Source organism: Nomascus leucogenys, unplaced genomic scaffold (genome assembly GCF_006542625.1).
Source record: "Nomascus leucogenys isolate Asia unplaced genomic scaffold, Asia_NLE_v1 001245F_45866_qpd_obj, whole genome shotgun sequence".
In the NCBI taxonomy this organism is placed as follows: Eukaryota; Metazoa; Chordata; class Mammalia; order Primates; family Hylobatidae; genus Nomascus; species Nomascus leucogenys.
In genome coordinates, this window is record NW_022096483.1 from 18,367 (window position 1) to 33,406 (window position 15,040).

At 37.9% G+C, this 15,040-nt stretch overlaps 2 protein-coding genes across 2 annotated transcripts; both read right to left on the reverse strand.

Annotated features, from left to right (window-relative positions):
* Positions 1 to 490: 490 nt before the first annotated feature.
* LOC115833942 (beta-defensin 107A) lies at positions 491 to 4,346 on the reverse strand. Its single transcript, XM_030808758.1, has 2 exons — positions 4,277 to 4,346; positions 491 to 633 (listed from the first exon to the last, which is right to left on the reverse strand). Exons 1-2 carry the CDS (start codon positions 4,344 to 4,346, stop codon positions 491 to 493), a joined length of 213 nt encoding a protein of 70 aa, XP_030664618.1.
* Positions 4,347 to 10,681: 6,335 nt separating this feature from the next.
* On the reverse strand, positions 10,682 to 12,516 carry LOC115833943 (beta-defensin 105A-like). The gene is made up of 3 exons (XM_030808759.1): positions 12,447 to 12,516; positions 12,061 to 12,102; positions 10,682 to 10,806 (listed from the first exon to the last, which is right to left on the reverse strand). Exons 1-3 carry the CDS (start codon positions 12,514 to 12,516, stop codon positions 10,682 to 10,684), a joined length of 237 nt encoding a protein of 78 aa, XP_030664619.1.
* Between the last annotated feature and the right edge of the window lie 2,524 nt (positions 12,517 to 15,040).

Genomic DNA, 15,040 nt, shown 5'->3' on the forward strand with positions numbered 1-15,040 from the left:
TACATGACAGTGATACTGCTGAAGCAGCCACAATTAGCATCTAGCAGGTATTCCCTTTACTGAGAGTTTCAATCTGCTCACATTATAGATATCAGAATCTTGGCACAGAGGGCCCAATGTCCTACATCTGTTTAAAGCCAGAGCTATAACTTTAGAAGTCAATTCACCTGAGTGCCAGTCCAACCATTCCATTCCATCTGTTTTATCTGTGTATTCAATGGCTCACTTTTATATAAAGTAAAAAAAAAATCATTAACAGGCCCTATGTCAGGAACTGAGAGTGCAAAGGTCAACAAGATATAGTGTCTGCCTGGAAGAAGTTCACAACCTAGGAAGGGTATCTCCTTGTAGCATTGGGAACTGGACTGACATGGCTTCAGATAATCCAAACTTTGCAGATCAAAGAGAGACAGACCAGAGAGATTTATCCCACTGATATCGCAGCCAGAGAATTTTCACCTCTTTCTTTCTTGCAGCTGGTGCTTAGTTTTTAATGTTTCTTTCTGTTTTTGCAGCAAAATGGTGCTAATTCAGCTCTACAGCCCCCAATCTTTACTTCAAAGGTAAGACATTCAGCTTCACAGTGACCTTCCATTCTCTTACAAATTAGTGCTCTGTGAATTGCTGTCCTGGCTAAGTAAAGAAAGAAATTTGTCTTTAGTTATCTTGTAATTAGTAACTGTAAGATAAAATTACATTGCCCAGGCCAAATTCAGACTTCCTCATTACCATAACTCCTAGAGACACAGACTATACACCTAGAAATTAGAAAAATCAGATGTTACCTGAACAGTCATGTATGAGCTCAGACCCCTGGTACAATATATTCAATGTCCTTATTAAATAGCCAATTGGAAAAAACAGAAAAGATTTTCATACGTCAAAATCATATCTAGCCTGTACAGAAACAGAATGTTTCTTCCAAGGAAGGTGACAAAATACTTTCTAATTCCAGTGAACAATCCTTACCAACGGATTTTGTTTTCATGTCTCCAAATAGTCTCTGATTTATAGCAAAAGTTAAAGATTGTTCTGTTACATTATAGGCAGACCAATAGTAGATCATATGGCCTGGCATATGGTTTTACACTTGATCTTAGCCAAAAGGCCGAGAAGCGATGGCATATGGTTTTGGAGTCTCATAGTTTTAGGTGGAAAGATAAACAACTTGAGGCTAGTCCTTCTCAATTTACTGTGCAAAGAACACCATTGGAATCTTGTATTTAGCTCTGGCAAGCAAATTTAGAGAGACATAGGCAATGTGTATTCATTCATAACAGAGATTAGATTGAAGAGGAAAAAATATGTCAAAACAGGAATCTTTTTTAATTGGTAAGATACATTCTTAGGAAAAAATAGTGGAAGAAGTAGCAGTTATTCTCGAAAGGAGTAATGTTTATTCGTGGAAATAACAACTTTGGGGGAGAAACAGTACATATTAGCTGCCATATATCTGAAATATTATCATGTGGAATATATTTTGTTAGTGCCAAGTTAAGGCAAAGACTAATGCAAAGGAATTGCAAGGACTTAGATTTCTGCTCAAATTAAGGAGAAATTTTTGAATAATCCGAAGTTGAACTTGGGATACTGTGAACTACAGATCACTGAAATTTATCAGGTATCTGGACAATCAGTTGATGCACACACACACACACACACACACACACACACACATATATATACATGTATATACGTATATACATGTATAGGGTGTTCAATACTGAATCAGGGCAGAGAACAAAAAATAAGTAGAACAAATGACAAACAATGGTAAACTCTAACATAGCATAGAGTATGTGCCTGCCACTGCCCAAGCAGTTATACAGAGAGATTGTTAAACTGTCCCAAAGCAGTCATTTTTACCTTCAGACTTTTAGTCATAGAACCTCTGGGTTTAGCTGGACACATGAATACTTAGCTAATCACATCAGCTCCTAGCTTCCTATTTCTATATGTCCACATGAACAAATTTGGAAAAATGAAAAAGGAGTGGAATGATGTGAGCTGCTTCTATGTAATCTTAATCTGGTTCTATACTTTCTAACCCTGCCTGTTAGAATATCTGTAGAACCAAATAAAATGGTCAACTGTTTAGGATGGTAGGGTTGAACTTCAGCCCAAATCACAACATAACTTGGTGAAAAGGAACCCTCTACCTTCACCTAATCAACTTAGCTATTTTTGGACTCTTACATGAAAGAGAAATAAGGTTTTGTCTTTCTTCAGTCACTCTATCATTAAGATTCTTTATTAAAACAAGTTAGTTTCTAATTAGTATAACAAGTTTATTCATCTTCAAAAGAATGCTATTATTATTATCATTTATAGAATGGAAAGTAAAACACAGGGTGCATACAGCTTATAAAGATTAGCACTGAGATCCAAACTCATATAGTTTGGCCTAATAATCTATGTTTATTACCTTTTATATTGATCATTAAATTCACTTCTAACTCTGAGATTCTATGTGATTATGCTGATGGTGGTGGTTCTAATTTGTGCCCAAACTATGCTTATTATTGTAATTCAAATACATCTGAGATGAGTTTTGTGGACAGGGAGCTATTAGGCATCCACATCTATAGACTGATCTGAATAAATTGGAGTACTGATTAAAGTGGATGGAGAAGACAATTTAAAATGAGTTTATCTATTCTGGAGCATTGTCTGACATCTATGAAAAGATGCTGAGGGCAGAAAATCGGGAACTGATTTTACAACTGAGACTCATGGAGTCACTGAAACTTCCATGGAGACATTGTTCCTTGGCTCTGTTCTTTAGTTCTAGTCTTGCCTATTTCCAAATGTGCAAAACGAATACTACCTCCCAGGAAGCCTTTCTGTATTTCCTAGTTAGAACCAAGTTTCCACATCTATGACTTCTCTTTATACTTTGCATCTTTATGGCACTTGTGAAAACTGTTTCATATTAAAGTTATTTGTGAATTTTCCTGTTTCGTCGAATATACTTACTTATACATGTTAAATGTATTGAAAGCTTATTTACCACTGCAGGCAGCCTATTTTCAAACAACACAGAAGGAATAGACTAACAACTTCAAGCAAATTAAGGTCAATGTCCATGCTTTAATTATATTTTTACCTCTTCATTTTACCTACCTTTATCATAGTGGACAGAACAATTTCTTACAAGTGGTTAGCACACATTCAATATCTATTGGTTTTCTAGGACTACTGAGGACAGCATGTGCAGTAAAGAAATGTAGAAATTCAGGAGCCATGAAGGAGCAGACTGGGGGCTTCATGATGCATGGAGAATCTCTAATAGGAAAAGCTCCACAACAGAAGGAACAAAGGATAGTTGAGGAGGTACAGACATAAACATTTCTTAGGAACAGAGTCGTCGTTGTATCAAGCAAAGAGAATCTCAAAGACGCAAAGACTTAAGAGAATAGTAAGCAAGATGTTCGTTTAGTGGTTTTAATGGTGTAATTTTTAACCAGTGTGTGAAAGCCAAGAAGTCTGCAATAATGTATGGATAAGAGATTTGGACCAATGACTCAGACATGAAAAAAAATTAGCTGTCTAAGAATCTAGTAACATAACTTTAGTTTAAATTAGATTACAAAGGCTGTATTTCCCTAACTTAACAAATATTAGCATTTGCCTTGGAGAATTTGTTTTCATTTTAATGCAATCATTTTAGAATATGCTGAACTTGGCCAGATGCAGTGGCTCATGCCTGTAATCCCAGGGCTCTGGGAAGCCGAGGAGGGAGGATCATGAGGTCAGGAGATTGAGACCATCCTGGCTAACACGGTGAAACCCTGTCTCTACTAAAAATACAAAAAAATTAGCCGAGCGTGGTGGCGGGTGCATGTAGTCCCATCTACTCGGGAGGCTGAGTCAGGAGAATGGCATGAACCCTGGAGGTGGAGCTTGCAGTGAGCTGAGATCCTGCCACTGCACTCCAGCCTGGGCGACGGAGCAAGACTCCGTCTCAAAAAAATAAAAAAATAAAAAAGAATATGCTGAAACTGCATTGCAGATTACAAAAGGAGGAAAGAGATCTAAAAGTACAAAGAAGTCTGAATTCCTTGGCAGAGCTGTCAGGGAAGTTGACTAGATATTATTATGGTTGGAGATGGTCCCGGTCATTGTGGTCCCATTGTTTTGTGTCTGAGCTCAGGAAAAGATTTTCAGTGACTGGTTTGCCTTGGAATCTTCAACTTTGTAAAAATTGAGCTTTCTTCTCAAAAGACAGATCCTGAGCAGACTGTCATCTCTACTACCAAAAGAATTTCCCTCTTACCTTGGAAAATTTGAGCAAGAAGAATGAGAGCAGCAAAAATAAAGAAAAATATTTTCATGGCTCCAGGCATCAGTGCAGAGCTGATGAAGGAAGTGCAGTAGCTGGAATCAAGCTCTTTTATCAAGGGACATTGATTAAAATATGTTCTACTGCCCTGAAGGGGCTGGAAGTCATCCTTGGTTTGTAATGTTCATTGGGAACGTACTATTTTCCATGCTCCAATGATTAATGTGTGGGCTGATGGATCAGATTTTAACTAAATCACATTTATGGGAGACAAATGCAGAGAACCCTGCCTTTCTGCCTGGAATATTCTATTCTGTGTCTCTGCTTAGACTTCTTTCATTTTTCCTTCAAGTCTTATCTCAAGTATTACCATGTCTATAAGATATATAGCCACCATCCTTTTCCTAGTACATGATTTTACATAAAATCTATTCTTAAAATAATAATTAAAACAAACAAAAAAAACTTCTAATTTTAAGTTCAGGAGTACATGTGCAGGTTTTTTTTTTTTTTTTGACAGGGTCTCGCTGTATTGCATGGAGTGCTGTTGCTTAAGGAGAAAAGGGTTAATCCATCAAAAATACATAAAAACCATTAACATGTTTTTATATTATTTGATTTAGTTAAAGGGAGAAATAGACACTTCTATATTCATAGTAGAAAATTTTTACACCACTCTCTCAGCAACTGATAGAACACAGGGAAAATTTAGCAAAGTCATGCATGACCTGAACAATACCTCCATTCCATTGACTACATTGATATTTGTAGAACATATGATAAGACAACTGCAAAATACACATTTTTTCAAGTACATTTGATACATTCATAAACCATATGCTAGGCCATAAAACAAATATTGATGTGTTTAAACACATTGAAATTCTTCAGAGTATATTTCTCACCACAAAGGGATTAAATTGGAAATCTATAAAATAAGCTATTTAGGATATTTCCAAATATGTGGAAATAAAGCAACATAATTCTAGCTTGTGTTTGTATCAAAGAATAAATAATGAGAATAATTGGAAAGCATTTCTATATATCAAATTTTGTGGAACACAACAAAACAATAACTTCAAAAGAAATTTGTATCCAAATACTTATTGTAGAAAAGAAGAAATGTTTAAATCTATGACTTAAAATTATGCTCTGCGAACCTTAGAAAAGGGAACAATGTAAATCCAAGTATGCAGAATAAATGAAAAAGAAGTTATCACTACAGATCCAAGAAACAATAAACTAATATAAAAATTTTGTCAACATGTATATGCCAAAACATTTCACAACTTACATAAAATAGAAAAATTCTCTCAAAAATTTAACTTACCAAAATTGACAGAAGAATTAGCAGAAAATATAAGTATTTCTGTATCTCTTAAAGAAAGTAAATGTGTTATTAAATGAAGAATGGCTTCTGCTTAAGATGTAGAAATACATAAAGAAAATCATCCCACATGAAACAAATACACAGCAAAACACACGGCAAATTGCAAATATTCAGTTTCTTGAACTCATCGGAAAGCTAAGGTCACAAGTCAGCCACCTAACTACAAATATAAGAAAAGACAGGAACCTCCAAAAATAAAGACCATGAGTGCTTGCTTACCTGAAGCAGATTACCCTCAGAATATGATTTAAAAGATTTCAGGTAAAGTCTGTAAAGAATTGCTAAGAGCAAGCATAAACTAGAGAAACAATATAAACGTCCGGGGTCACAGACAAAAGAGAAATTCACACCAACTTCTAATGTCTTCTCCATAGACTCAGCAGGTGCTTACAAAAAAAGATTAGAATATTTCATGATGTAAGTTGGGTGAGGGGAACAGGAGCCACTGTGAGAGAGAACAAAAGCTTGCAAGAATCTTTCTCTTATATGGAAAAGAAAGTCTTAATTTTTTAATTAAGAAACTGGGGGAAGAACAACAGTTGTTTGTACAGCACTGGCGAATAAACAATCTAAAAAGATGCAAAACAAAATATTAAAGCTAGGAGAACTAGGAGAAGGGAGCACATTAAAAAACAAAAACGAAAAACATCCTCTACCTTTGTCAACAGAGAAGACATACATGCCTCCTGCCTGTAGAAAGATGACAGAATAACTGCAGCAAACTTCTCATCGAAAAATATGCAAGCCAGGCCAGGTGAGGTGGTTCATGCCTGTAATCCCAGCACTTGAGGAGGCCAAGATCACTTGAGCCAGGAGTTTAGTTTGAGATTAGCCTGGGCAAAATAATGAGACCCCTATCTCTACGAAACATAAAAAATTAACTGGACATGGTGGCAGGCACCTGCGGTCCCAGCCACTCAGGAGGCTGAGGTGGGAGGATCACTTGAGACCTGGAGGCAGAGGATGGGGTGAGCTGAGATCATACCACTGCACTGCAGCCTGAGCTTCAGAGTGAGACCCTGTCTGAAAAAAAAAATCAAGGCAGAATAAAATGGAGTAACATGTTTACAATGTTCCAGTGAAGCCATTTGGCCCTGGGTTTTACTATGTGGGATTTTTGTTAGTGTTATTATTATCAATTCATGGGCTTTATTTGTTATAGGTCCATTTTAGACTTTCTATTTCTTCTTGAATTAGGTTTGATATGTATGCATATCTAGGCATTTATTCATCTAGGTTATCAAAATTGTTGCCATACAATTGTTTATAGTATTCCTTTATAATATTAAAAAAATTGTAAGATCGTTTGTAAAACTTCTCTTTCACTCATGATTTTAGTAATATGAGTATTCTCTTTTTTTCTTAAGTCAGTCTAGTTAGAGGCTTGTCAATTTTGTTGATCATTTCAAAAAATAAAATTTGTTGTGTTGATTTATTCTATTGTTTTCTTAGACTCTATTTCATTTATTTCCACTCTATTGTTTTCTTCCTTCTGCTTGCTTTGGGTTAATTGGCTCTTCTTTAATTTTCTTGAGATGGAAGATAATTTATTGATTTTAAATCTATCTTCTTTGTAAATATAGGCATTTACAACCATAAATTTTCCTTTAAGCATTGTTTTAGCAGCATCTCACAGTTTTGGTAAGTTGCTGTTGTGTTGTGTATTTTAAAGTGTTTTGGGGGTTCTCTTTAAAGTATTTTCTATGTTACCTTATGTTTTCTGCTTTGATCTATCATTTATTCACACTTGTGCTGTTTAATTTCCACATAGTTGTGACTTTCCCAAGTTTCTTTCTATTATCCCATTTTGTTCAGAGAACACAATTTGTACGATTCCTATCCTTTTAAATGTATTGAGGGAGCTTGTTTTTAAATCTAACATACAGTCTATTCTAAAGAATATTTCATGCTAACAGAAGAAGAATGTGTATTTTGCTGTAATTGGCGCAGTGTTCCACAGATGACTTCGAGGTCTAATTGTTTTACGGTGCTGTTCAAATCTTGTATTTCCTTGCTAATCTTTTTCTATTATTAAAAGTGGTATATTAAAGTCTCCTGCTATTACTATTGAATTCTCCATTTCTCCCTTCAATTCTGTCAATTTTCCCTTCATGTATTTTGGCACTCTGTTGTTAGGTGCATGTGTTTATACTTGTTCTATTATCCTGATAGATTAACTCGCTAACATTATAAAATGCCCTTCTTAATCTTTAGTACCAATTTTGTCTTAAAGTTTGTTTTGTGCACTATTGGTATAGCCACTACAGCTCTCTTTTGGTTATTGTTTGTATGGCAAACCTCTTTCCGTCCTCTTAATTTCAGTCTCTTTGTTTCCACGAATCTAAAGTGTAAAGAAAAAGTGTTCCTGGACCAAACTGAGGGTCGGGCTGCTATTTCTCACAGCCCAATAATGAGATGCAAATAAACTGGGGAGGAAGAGAGTTTTTATTTCTGCAACCAGTTATAGGGAGAAGGCCTGGAAATTATCACCAGACCAACTTAAAATTACAAAGTTTTCCAGAGCTTATATACCTTCTAAGCTCTATGTCTATGTGTAAGTGTGCTTTCATCCAAAGACATAAGTTATTAACTTCCTTTAATCTATAACTAAGGTCTGAGTCCCGAAGACCTTCCTCTGGAGCCTCAGTAAATGTACTTAATCTAAATGGGTCCAGGTGCAGGGGTTATTACCCTTATCTTTTCTCCTGCTAAATCACTGATGTTTGGGGAGTTCCTTCAGACCTCCTATAAACTTATTTAATCCTAAATGGGTCCTGTTAAGAACTCCTCCATTATTTTGTCATGCTTTAAGGTCCAGGAAAGGCCTAAGCAAAACTCTTGGTGGGCTTTTGTTACATTCAGCCTTTATATCAGGGGACTGGCTTTTTAAGCTTTTGATATTTAACTTCACCACCCAATGAGTACTAAAACAGTTGTTATGGAGGCTTGCATTAGTGAGACTTGGCCTGCCATGAAAGGGAATAATTTGTGACTAGGCGAGCACCTGTGGGAGGTGTCCTCTGCAGCTGCCATCTGGATGCTACGTGAGGTCATCAGTGCGGTAATATCAGGGCACAGATACTGGTCTACCACTTTGTATGACTCTGAGACACTCACATGACTCTTTCATTAAAAGAAACTTCAACTACGTTCCAGAGCATTTTTTTAAGATAAAGCAATGCAGTATTTGGAATGAGTAAGTAGTATTCCAGTTTCATGGTGTTCTGTAAGCTAGCAGCTGCATTTGCACTGTGGAGACCTGGGGAGGAGGAGCATCTGCCAGCAGATAATTACTGTAAACTGGACTCTTAAGACCAAATACCCCACTTCCCACTTCCCTGGGGTAATTCCTGTATAAATGAAGGAAACACTCTAGGCTTCTTGAAGGCTGTGTTTCAAATCTCTTTTGGAAACCAGTGGATCATATGTAAATAGAGTGAATCTAAAAATTGAACCAATCAAGCATTAAAAGGGTTCCCGCAATGGATAGTTCCATAGAAAGAATTTAATATGTACAAATAAAGTGTTGGAAAAGATGACAATGCAAAGCGGGAACAATGAGGCAACCCTACTGATAGTCACAGCTGAAATCTCCCACTGCCCTTAGGTTTGAGGAAAAACAGAAGGATTTGTGTGAGCCTGGGAGCAGCACTGGCTGGCAGAAGCTAAACTTGCAGTGGGACTGCCAAGTGAGAGCAGGAGACAGAAAAGCAGGGGCCTTGCTGAGCAGGAAGAGCCACTGCTGGAGAAGAGAGGGAGTCAGGGAGAAATACACATTGTCCTTCCTTCTTCAATCTCCCATTCTCCTAGGAGAAACATTGACCAAAACCAGCCAGAAGTCAGTAAGCCTAGAAAATGTAGTTTGCATTTAATAGTTCCCATTTTACTCAGCAAAGCAGAAAAAAACAAGGAACAGATTTGAGCACAAAGAGACAAATAATAGGCCCAAATGTTAAACAAAACATTGTTTAATCTTATACGTTAAAACTAAGTAACTAAGTTCAAGTCACTGTTCATAGGACTGGTTTAATTTTGACCTTTATTTTGTGAGGCTGGGTTTTATTTCACAAGGCGAAAGTTACACAGTCAACAATTTATGCACATTCTGTGTTGAACATTTTAAGTTAATCTCTGATCATTTTCTTTCACAGGTAAATACACCATAAGTATTAGAATCAATGAATGACAATATTTAGGCAAACCAAGAAATAATGTGAATATAAAAATAATGTATTATATTTGATAGAATTATTACTCCATTAACATAGTTAGTACATACAGATGGATACACAAAACATGACAGCAATATGCACACCAGTTACTGGATCCTAGCTATGGCTCTGAAGAACTAACAGCCTCTTGAGCCTCAATATTTTCAAATGTAAATAGGAGTAATAAAACCTACCTCATAAGGTAATCATGAGTCATATGAGAGAAGTATGGAAAATATTTCATAAATTATGAGGTACTCTACAAATACATAGTAGTGGTATCTGATTGAGCAGATACTAGGTACACACTCATGTCTTGACTTTTTTTAAAGGTCATCTCACCCAGCATGGTGGCTCATGCCTATAATCCCAGCACTTTTGGAGGCCGAGGTGAGCGGATCACCTGAGGTCAGTAGATCGAGACCAGCCTTGCCAACATGGTGAAACTTCGTCTCTAGTAAAAATACAAAAATTAGCCAGGCATGGCAGTGTGCACCTGTAGTCCCAGCTACTTGGGAGGCTGAAGCAGGAGAATCGCTTGAACCCAGGAGATGGAGGTTGCAGTGAGCCAAGATCGAGCCACTGCACTCCAGCCTAGGCAACAGAGTGAGACTCCATCTCAAAAAAAAAAAAGTCATCTCTAAAAAATAAGCAATAAAACAAAACAAAGAAAGAAAGAAATGAAAATGATTCTGAGACTCACTCACTGTGTGATTTGGATAAGCCACATAACTTCTCTTGAACTTCTTTGAATATCCAGGTTTGCTTCTAAGGCCAGAAGTGTGCTGGTCCGGTTTGTCAGATACTCTGTCTGCAGCAGAGAAAGTTCAGCCTGCAATTTCCACCGGGCTTCTCATTCTCCAAGCACTCCTTCCTGCATTTTCCCCAACTGAACTTGCATGACTCAAAGACGGCAAACTCACCTGGCCAAGAAAGAGCTGCTGAGGGAGCTTTCCAGGAAATGTCTAGAAATGGGGAACATGTCAAAGACCACCAAAGAATAAGGGAGAGTTCGTATGTATGATTACAAAGAATATTTTCAAGAAGCAGCCCAGATTTTTCAAAAATAGTTTCTGCTTTTTGCTGTAGGGAGTTGAGGAGAGTTAATTTTTAAGCAACAGATCATCACAATTCCTACTCTCCAAGTGTTTATAATCTTGCAGGGATCAAGAGACAGATAGACAAAGAGACATACATATTACAGAACTATAAAAATACGTACCTGATATGACTGTGAAGTTTGCTAGACAAAAAATGGGAGGGGTATATTGTGGTTTTGGAAAGATCCTTGAAGATGAAGTTAAGAAATTTAGGCTCAACTCTAGTTTGGGCCTAGTAACCGGCAGGTTAAGGTCCACATTCTCATTTGTCCAGTGGCCATTCTAGAAGCACCTGACTACATTTTTAAATCAGTTTAGGGATCAGATGGAATATTATATGCAAATATTTTCATTATAATAATACCTACCAGATCGGACTGTTTTGAGGATTACACGACAAAGTCCATGTAAAGTTTTTAACAGCATGCCTGGGACAGAGCAAACACTCAAGGACTAGTAGCAACCTTAATATTTCTCACTTTGAAATTCTGTCTAAAACCTTTTCAACTTTGTCTACAATATTTCTTTTGTTTACAATGTGCTTTCTTTCTGTATAAGATGACTTCAAAGAAAAAGAAAAGATCTGGGGGCTATTTGCTATGAATAGCTTTTCTGCAATGGTGCTGAGTTTCCATTGAGGCAACCTCACTCTTTAATTTGAGCTTCCTTCAACTAACCTCATGAATTTGTGACATATATTGTTACCAGACTTAGCAGCAGAGCTTGCAAGAGATGGGCAGGCATTTTCACAGAGCAGTGCTAATTGACTGGTACAACAATAAATCTAAGAACTTGGTTTAGTGAGCACCAACAGCTAATGGGAAAAGCCACTGAGTCCAAATCTCTATGGCCAAATTACAGTCCAGTCACAAAGATATTTTTCTGTGAAATCAAAAATATCCAAATATTATACTTGGAACAAGAGAAAGAGAAGAAGATAAGTTAGTGAACTCGTTTTTCAGAAAATTCTATTTCCGCCACTATCTCTGTCCCCTCTTTGCCTCCAGACATCAGAGAGAGCTAACAGAGCCAGAGTTCCTAAAGAGAAAATAATTATATACAAGAGATTTAACTTACCCGATGGAAATGGTTGGGAAAAATCAAGTCCTGCCTGGCACCCTAAATTGAAAACAAAATACATTTTGAAAATTAAAATCAACACAGGAATTAACACTGTATAAAACATTCCCAACTCCACGTGTGACATAGCATAACAGGAGACAGTAGATCAGACAGTTGCAATGTTTATTCTATTTCTCAAAGCCAGCATTCCAGGTAACCAGCAAAAACAAATTACAAAAAAAACAAATACACTGTATGCTGTTTGCTCTTAGAAAATGTCAGCGTAGGTCTAAGAAATTCCCATGACAGGCGCCATGAGAGCTTGACCATTAAGGTGAAATAGAGAAGAATCATCAGGCTTTATAATCTGCCCAATCAAAATCCCATCCATTTTTATTTACCTGATGGCAGTTGAACCAAAATGAAGAACACAGCAAATAGAAAATAAAATGTCTTCCTGATCAGGGCCATCTTTAGGGAAGACTCTTCAGAATACAGATTGGGATTTCCTTGAGAACACCCAAATGAGAGGCTCATTTTTATTTAAAAGTAATGAGGAGATGCTCTTGATCAGTGAAGTGAATCAATAAAACACAATTATATGCTCCATTTCCCAGGATCAAGGGATGATATCATGGATAATAGCCCTTGGCATCCAGAAAGCCTTTTATTTTGGGGAGTCTAACTGGTGTAGTGGAAAGAACACCAGGCTAGAGGTTGAAAGAGCAGGTGCCATGCGAGTTTCCACCATATTAATGCAGGGGCCAGAAGCTAGTGACCCCTTTCATCTCTTCCAGCTTCTGTTTTCTGGGAGAAAATAAGAACCCACTTGCAAATTCTGCCTGCCTCTCAAGGTTTTTTAAGAATCTAGTATGATTATAATGCAAAAGTGTTTTGAACATGTGGAATGCTTGGAAGGAGGCCTGGTACCATGTAAGAACTCAATAAATGTGGACTCTCACTTTTCTAGCTTTGATTTTTATTGTCTACAAGTATCACAGGGAGAAAAGGAGGGGTAGCAATCATTTTGTCAAGTTAGCTCTGAGTCCCCTTTCCTGTAAGGTATCACTTCACACACCAAAGCCATAATTACTGCATATTTTAAATTCATTAAGGACATGAGTACTGGCCCAGATGGGGGGTTTATGTCTATTATCATAGCTTTTTGGGAGCCTAAGGCAGGTGGATTGCTTGAGCCCAGGTGTTCCGAGACCAGCCTGAACAACACAGTGAGATCTTGTCTCCACACAAAACATTTTTTAAAAATTCACTGGGCATGGTGGCATGTACCTGTAGTCACAGCCACTTGGGAGGCTGATATGGGAGGAGTGCCTGAGCCAGCAGTTTAAGGCTGCAGTGAGCCATGAGCATGCCACTGCACTCCAGCCTGGGCAACAGAGCGAGATCCTGTCTCAAAAAAACAAAAAACAAAAAAAAAACAAAACACACACACACACACACATAAAAACATGGAATGAAAAGCAAGATTTATGTCACTATCTTCCCTTCAAATAAGTCCTGCTTATTCCTACCCTGTTGCCTATATTTATGCGATGTTCTCTTCTTCATTTCTGTAATGTAAAGTAGAATAATTTTAAAATACAGACTACAAAGTGTATGACTTACAAAGTATATGACCTTGGATAGGTTGCTTAATTTGATGAACCTCAGTTTCCTAACCCTTAAAATGAAGATACAATTACGGTACTTAGTCACAGATACTTGAGAGACTTGACTGAGACAAGGTATATAAAGTGCTTAGCAGAGCTCCTGGCTACTATCACTAGTACTACATGCACATTTCTCTCTATTCAGCCTTGAGCTCAAGTATTCTGTAAACCTTTCTCAAGTACATTAATTCACCATGAACCTTTTCTGACCTATGCAGGAAGGCACTCATTTTTATATTGCTGCTGTGACTTGCAAACAATTCAGATTCAGAATCCAAGCTAATGCCTGTATACGTAGGGGATAGGGCCGAGTCTCCAGGCTTTCAATTTTCAGGCATTTTGTATAGCCTGCATCAGGACCAGCCACCTGGACAAATGCCCAGTGAAGTCACAGCTCCCTGCCTCAACTTGGGGTTTAATGCTCTGTAGTCACTGTGTTGAAAGTCTTAATAACTTTACCTTTGAATATATGCATTGTCAATAAGTCTGTTGAGACAGTGGAGCATGCTCTGGGACTTTGGAAGCATGGCTTATGTGCACTCCAGACCACCTTCCCCTTTTCACCTTCCTGGGAGTATTCTTAGCCACTCGTCCCTCACTTTTGGCACTCTGGGCCCCACCTGGCCTCCCCCTTATGATCCCCTTCCAGCAACCATCCACCCCACAGTGACCTGGGTGTGAATATGCAGAGGACTGGAGTTGAATGGCTAAGCCCTGAGTGTCTAGGGCAAGGCATTGTGGTTGCCAGCCCCTTGCTGTGTCAACAGTGCCATGGTACAGGTGGGCAGCATGGCAGGACCAAGCACCAAAAGCGTGCAGCATACAGCAAGATTCACATTTTTTAACAAATACATGCTTAGGTCAAGCCCTTTGCCAAGTTTACAAAGCTCAAAAAGACTGAATCTGGAATTCAGATTCCACCTCACTACGGTTCACCAGCTCTTAACAATACATTGAGATATTGTATAATTACTCTCATTTTACATATGAGTAAACCAAAGCTGTTCAGGAGCACAGCCAGGATTAGAAACCAAACTGCTGGACTCCAGATTTTTTTATTTTTTCCGTGTCTGCCCTACTCTTTCCTCCCTTCATCCCCACTTTCCTTCTTGAAAACTTTCCAGAGTCAGAAAAATGATGAGCTGTAGACTGAGTGACACCCACTGAGGTTGGCTGGGCTCTGTGCAGCAGAGCATGGAAATCCTCTCATTTCTGCTAAGCCTCACTGATCGAGATGTTACTTGGTCTGGAGAAATGTATAAATGTGGGTGTTTGCTGCTTTGTCCTCATGGACGCGGTGCTGATCTCTCAAGACACTCCCAGTC